Here is a 6,773-nt window from a genome sequence, read left to right as displayed (position 1 = left end):
AATGGAGGATGTAAGAAGAATAAAAGTCCTTGTACATGTAATGGGCTCTTTATGAAGGTGAGATTCCACATATCACATACTCTCACTATTGTGTTTTATATGTTTTTTTAGAGTCAAATGTAAAGTTTGAATAATATTTTAGGATGTATTTTTTAATTGAATTAAAATAAATTATAATTTATATTCCCTTTATTTCATATTATTTGGTCATGTAGATTTGGCACTCCCCTTAAGAATATATTTATTAGACATTTATTTTATTAAATTAGTCTTATTAATTATGTTTTGAAAATATAAATTTAAATATATACATACTTTGTTTAGTTATTTAATGTCAAGGGTAATATTGGAAGAATATAATAAAATTCTCTTGATTTCATCAAAGAGACAACTAAACTGAAACAAATATTTTTAAAAAGAGGTCCAACTAAAACGAAACAGAGGGAGTAGTATTTTCCATATAATTTTTAAATACCTGAATTTTAACTTTAAAAAATTAAAACTAATCTAATTATAAAAATTAGTCAAATTAATTCACGAAAAATGAAGGACACATATAAAAAGGAATGGTCAATGGAGGGCGTATATTCCTCCTAATATGCTCCTTCGGTTTATTTACTCCTTCATGTTTGACTTGACACACCTTTTGAAAAGCAATCAATAAAAAAATAATTTAATTATATTATCTTTTGAATATAAATAAATTTAATACTTTAAAAAATGCATTTTATAATGACTATATTCAATAAAAAAGTAAAGTAAATACAAAATGATAAATTTATAGTCAATAATAAAAATAAAATAGATACAAAATGACAAATTACCTCTTAATTTTTCAAGTTTACAAGTAAACTTAAACAACTGTTATTAATACTCCATCCGTCCTATTTTAATTGGTCATCATACTAAAAATAAATGTCTCATATTAGTTGATCACTAACTAAATTATGATAAAATTAATTATTTTTTATTTTACCCCTACAAATAATTGTATACATTAAATGCGAACAATTACAATTCAATGTCCATTTTCATGCCCAATGAATACATTAATATTGTAAAGGGTAAAATAATAAAATTCATTATTCAATTTATGATTTCTTAATTATTGTGTAAAATAAAATGTAGACAACTAAAATAAAATGAAAGTAGCACTCCTTCCGTTTCGTATTAATTAGACCCTATGGACTTAACACTCCCCTTAAAAAAATATTTATTAAAAATTTATTTAATCAAATTAGACTTATTAATTATGCTTTGAAAATATAAATTTGAATATATATACACTTTGTTTAGTCATTTAATGCTAAGGTAGTATTAAAAGAATATAATAAAATTCTCTTGATTTCATCAAAGAGATAATTAAATTGAAACAAATATTTTTAGAAAGAGGATCAATTAAAACGAGACGAAAGAGGTATATTTTACTAGTAAATATGAACAAAGCTAGGGAGGAATATGTACAAAATCTGATTACACATAAGTTTACAGTGAAGTTAAGTGCTGCAATATTAATAGACTTGTTTTGGCGATGAAGTGGTTTCAAGTGTGAAATCAAACAATACATTAATATTGCGGGTTTTTTAAGTCAAAATTATTTAATTTTCTCATACAACAAAACAAACAAGACATAACAGCATAATAAATGTCGTTTAATAGGTTATACTTATACCTATGGTATTTAAAGTCATTGACCCCCATTAACTATCGGCATTTAACTATATTAATCTGTTAGTGTATAAAGAGTAAATGTTATGTTTCCTCCAATTTATTTTACTTAATTAAAAGGATAATTTAATTAATTTATTTTTATCTATTCTCTAATTTTAATTTAATATTGTTTTCCTTTGATCACATTAGTCCCTCCACATTTATTAAGTAAACTTAAAGATGATTAATAATTAATATATCTTAATTTTTAAAATAATAATTAGTTTAATCAGTTAGCTTTTATAAATGAAATAATCAAAATGGAGTGGTGGGAGTATATGACATTAGTCATTTCTTTATCTAAATTTATGTGATATTTTCGCTTAAAAGAATTACTTTAATTTATTTTAAATAATATATTATTCTAAATTTAAGACTTAAACATTTAAAAGTTATATGAAAATTCAAGATGCAATTCTTCTTATTAACAGGATAAAAGAATATACATTTAAAATATTGAGTAAAATTAGCATAATTTGAATGTCCATAAACAAAAATCGTTACGAAAGTATTAATAGCTTCGTTCCTGAATTAGTGATATTTTAATTCTTTTATTTTGTTCTTAAATAACAATGTTTTAATTAATCAAAAGACATAATAATATTCTTTTAGTTTTATATTTTTTAAGTAAATAAAATTTTACATAACCAAAATAAGAAACTACTAAAAATTTATTTTAGAAAATATCCATTAAAAGTAAATTAGAAAATATCTCCGTATTTTATAGCAGTATTTGGAGAAAATATATACATATCCGTAGAAAAGAAAAAAGCATCGTAAAGAGAATTCTAGAGAGAGAGAGGAAAAAAAAAGTTGAGAGAGAAAATAGAGTATTTTTTTTGGTTCTTTTAATTTGTCTCTCCTTCCAACACGTTCTACTCTTCTTCTTCTTCTTCTTCACTCTGAACTTCTCTCTCTTTTCTCTCTCACTTGTTGCCCGTTGTGAACACAAAATTCTCCATTTTTTGTTCTTCATAACTCCAAAAGTCTCTACAATTTCTTACTATGCAATGTTATAATTAACATGAACAAAGTGCACATTGCTGCACACAAATGAATCCCACCACTATAGACCCAACTCAACCACCACCACAACCACAACTTACTCAACCACCACGCTCTTCTTTCAGTTGTGACCGTCACCCAGATGAACAATTCACGGGCTTTTGCCCTGAATGTCTGTGTGAACGACTCACCACCTTAGATAACAATGCCAACAATGATAATCCTTCTTCTTCTTCTCGTCGTCCTTCTACTTCTTCTGCTACTGCTGCCATTAAATCCCTTTTTTCCAAACCTTCTGCTAGTAATCTTCCTCCTAAACCCGCTAAGTCCACCTCGTTTTTTCCTGAACTTCGGAGGACTAAGTCCTTCTCCGCTTCAAAAAACGAGGCGTTGGGGTTTAATGCTGCTGCTTTTGAACCCCAAAGAAAGTCCTGTGATGTGCGAGGACGTAATACTCTTTGGTCTTTGTTTTCAATAGACGACGAGACGAAAACTTGTAAGCCCACTTGTTCACAAAATCGGAATGACATTGGTGGTAGACCAGTTAAGGAGGAGGAGGAGGAGGAAGAGGAAGAGGAGCCCGAAAAAGATGAAGATTCTGGAAATGTGGTTGATGAGATAGTTGAAGAGGAGTTACCGGTGGAGCCAGAGATTGTGGTTGAAGAAGAGGTGAATGTGGATGTATTGAAGCCGATAAAAGATTATATCGATCTCGATTCACAGGCGAAAAAGGCGAAAAAGGAAATTGGAGGGAGTTTTTGGTCAGCTGCATCGGTATTTAGCAAGAAATGGCACAACTGGAGGAAAAAACAGAAGCTGAAGAAGCGAAACAATAGCGAAAATGGCGAAAATTCAGGTACATTGCATATAGAAAAGCCAATTTCAAGGCGCTATAATAATAATAGGGATACACAATCTGAGATAGCAGACTATGGTTTTGGGAGAAGGTCATGTGATACTGATCCTCGATTTTCACTTGATGCTGGGAGGATGAGTTTTGATGATCCTCGGTATTCTTTTGACGAGCCTCGTGCGTCTTGGGATGGTTATTTGATTGGTAGGAGTTTCCCTAGAATGCCACCAATGGTTTCGGTTATAGAAGATGCCCCGGTTGTGCATATTCCGCGGTTTGATCATCAAATACCTGTTGAGGAACCGCGTCTTTCAATGACTTCTATCAATGAGGATGAAGGGGTACCTGGAGGGTCTATTCAGACTAAGGAGTATTATTCGGATTCGTCTTCGAGGCGAAGGAAGAGTCTTGATAGGTCTAATTCAATTAGGAAGACTGCAGCTGCTGTTGTAGCAGAAATGGATCAGATGAAGGCGGCAGCAGTATTGCCTGCTACGGGTGATCAATATCTTGGAGCCAAAGTGTTGGTTGGTGAAAGGGATTCAAATTCGAATTCCAATTCCTTAAGAGGAGATGACTGTTCTGAGACTTTTGAATTGACAGGTTTTAGAGATAATGGTAACGAGGAGCAGCGAAAGGAGTCGAAAAAATCGAGGAGGTGGGCTTGGAATTTATGGGGTTTTATACATAGGAGAGTTAGTGGGAACAAAGATGAAGAAGATGATAGGTATAGTAGATCAAATGGAGTAGAGAGGTCGTTTTCGGAATCTTGGCAAGATTTGAGGACAAATGGTGATGTTAGAGGTGGTATTAATAGGAAGGTCTTAAGGAGTAATAGCAGTGTGAGCTGGAGAAACTCGAACGGTATAGGTGGTGGGTCATTTGGGAGTGTGAGGAAATCTGGTGTTGAAATGAATGGACATGTAAAGAAGAAAAGAGATGATATTGTGTTGGAGAGAAATCGGAGCGCAAGGTATTCACCTAATCATCTTGATAATGGACTCTTGCGGTTCTACTTGGCACCCATGAGAGGCAGCCGGAGAGGTTTATCAGGAAAAAGTAGGCCAAATGGCTCACACTCCATTGCGAGGAGCTTACTTCGACTTTACTGAGATATCCGAGGTCCTTAGTTCTTTCTTTTGATCAAAATATTAATTTTCGTTGCATTTGTTTTGATATGATTTGAGCTAATGTAATCTTGATGATGCATATGTCATCTGTGTACTCCTTGGATTTTTTCTAATAACAGGAAAAAGTCTTTTCTTTGTCTCATTAACCTCTCTTCTTTGTGCCAAATTTATGTCTCCCATTTCTACATGACCTCATTTCATGTCTTAATTGAGTAGGATTATTGTATTTGTCGTACATGCTTCTGTTTCACATTGTTTACTTTTGCTGATTATATAAATATTAAAGGCATTATTACCTCCAACGAGCAACTGTAAATCCTTGAGTACCTCTTGTTGTTATTCGTGATCTTTAGAATGTCCAAACCATTTACAGCTTTTCTTAGTATTGGATATACATCAACTAGAATATTACTATAGATGGAACAATTTACTTGATAGAGTTACAAATATGGAATTGGGTGTTTGTTAGTCTTACGTTCTCAATTTACTTGATATGCAGCTGATGGTCTCAAGTTCTTAATTGCTAGGACTTCACAATAATTGGCTTTTGATGTCTTTTAACCATTTTCCATACTTGTAATAGTCATGATTCTGCTTATATATCACCTGTGTGCATTATAATGTTGCCAATAATGATATACTCCTACTTGTTATGTTCCTATACTGAAATCTTACCCAGTCAGTGCACGGATTATCTTACAGACCAACCATTCCTTTTACAAGTGATTTTCATGATTGTTGTTTTTCGAGTTCTCATTGTTCTGTTGGTCAGAGTCAATTGCTCTTTCCAGAGTAGTCCTTGTCAGGGAAACAAAACATAGTGGATCACCCACCCCCAAAAAGAAGAAACTGTAATGTTGTTGTGATCAGGCTGTTGAAAGTTTTGAAACTCGATGAAATCACGTCCAAGATTCTGCGTTTTATGATGTTCATTGTGTAATACCCTGCTGGAGCTGATATTAAGAGTCTTAACCATTTCTTTTTTACTCTTCATGCAGGAACAAGTTTGAGGCTTAGGACAACATACTACATGTCCTTATCTTTCTTGGTATCGACAATGTCACTGCAGAAAAACTGCTTTCTTGAACAGACTCCACGGAAGCTCAGTTCGAGAAGCTCCATTCGGTGCAGAGTATTGATTGATAAAGAACAAAGTGGATTATCAAAAATCTACCTTGGACCTTGTTTAGAAAGACAAGCTTCAACTAGGGGATTCTGTAAAAAATGTCCTGCATATTTATCCCTGTAGTGATAATTTGCATGTATAAATGTTGACTAATTGGGATATGTAGTAGTGTCCATATCCTCTTTAGTGCAGAAGAGTTGAGATTTTCTTGCTTTCTGAGTTGGGGGTCTGTATCTTCCATTGGTAATGGTTAAAATGAAAAGAAAAATTGGTGGATTGGTTGCAACAAGTTCTGTATTTTGATTTTAGCTATTGACCCCTTTTCTCGAGCCTATTGGAAACAACCTCTTTACCTATGAGATAGAGGTAAGGTGCGCGTATACTCTACCCTTTTAAGATCTCACCTCTTTATCTATGAGGCAGAGGTAACGTGTGCGTATATTTTACCCTTTCAAGATACCACTTTGTGGGATTATATATTGTTGTTGTTGTAGTAGCTGTTGACTCTTTTATTAATTTTTCTTCCATGGTGACACCTTGTATTTCTCTGCTAATTTACACCAATAACAATAACTATGTTTCAATCGCCAAATTTATAGGCGATGTGGACATTGAGGATTAATAAAGATGATTCTAAGTTACTAAGGATTGAGGCGTTGTAATTTTTGTTGACGAAAAAGGTTTTTTTTTTAAGTTAGGAAGAATGTGAGTCTAAATGCAAAAAGAAGAGTGAATAAACCAGCTCAACGTGGAAATCCAAGCATTATTTGGCCTAATCACATCATCTTTTTTTCTCTTTTTGAAAAAGAATACATAGCAATGATTATATGTCTAAATACTGAGGTGTTTTCCTCACCATAATGGGAAATCAAAGTAATAAAGTAGGCAAATCCCTAAAAATTTCCATGTATAAGATTTGAGAGTTTCATTTTATGCCCACTTTTTGTGC

General features: G+C 32.6%; 1 protein-coding gene across 1 annotated transcript; it reads left to right on the top strand.

The window, feature by feature from the left end:
• The first annotated feature begins 2,554 nt into the window (after positions 1–2,554).
• Positions 2,555–6,110, top strand: LOC107842778 (protein OCTOPUS). The gene is made up of 2 exons (XM_016686802.2): positions 2,555–4,690; positions 5,697–6,110. Exon 1 carries the CDS (start codon positions 2,764–2,766, stop codon positions 4,678–4,680), a length of 1,917 nt encoding a protein of 638 aa, XP_016542288.1. The 5' UTR covers positions 2,555–2,763; the 3' UTR covers positions 4,681–4,690; positions 5,697–6,110.
• Positions 6,111–6,773: the final 663 nt, after the last annotated feature.

This window comes from Capsicum annuum, chromosome 9 (assembly GCF_002878395.1).
Source record: "Capsicum annuum cultivar UCD-10X-F1 chromosome 9, UCD10Xv1.1, whole genome shotgun sequence".
Taxonomy (NCBI): Eukaryota; Viridiplantae; Streptophyta; class Magnoliopsida; order Solanales; family Solanaceae; genus Capsicum; species Capsicum annuum.
The sequence above is the reverse complement of the archived record's forward strand: the minus strand, read 5'-3'. Positions and strand labels throughout refer to the sequence as shown.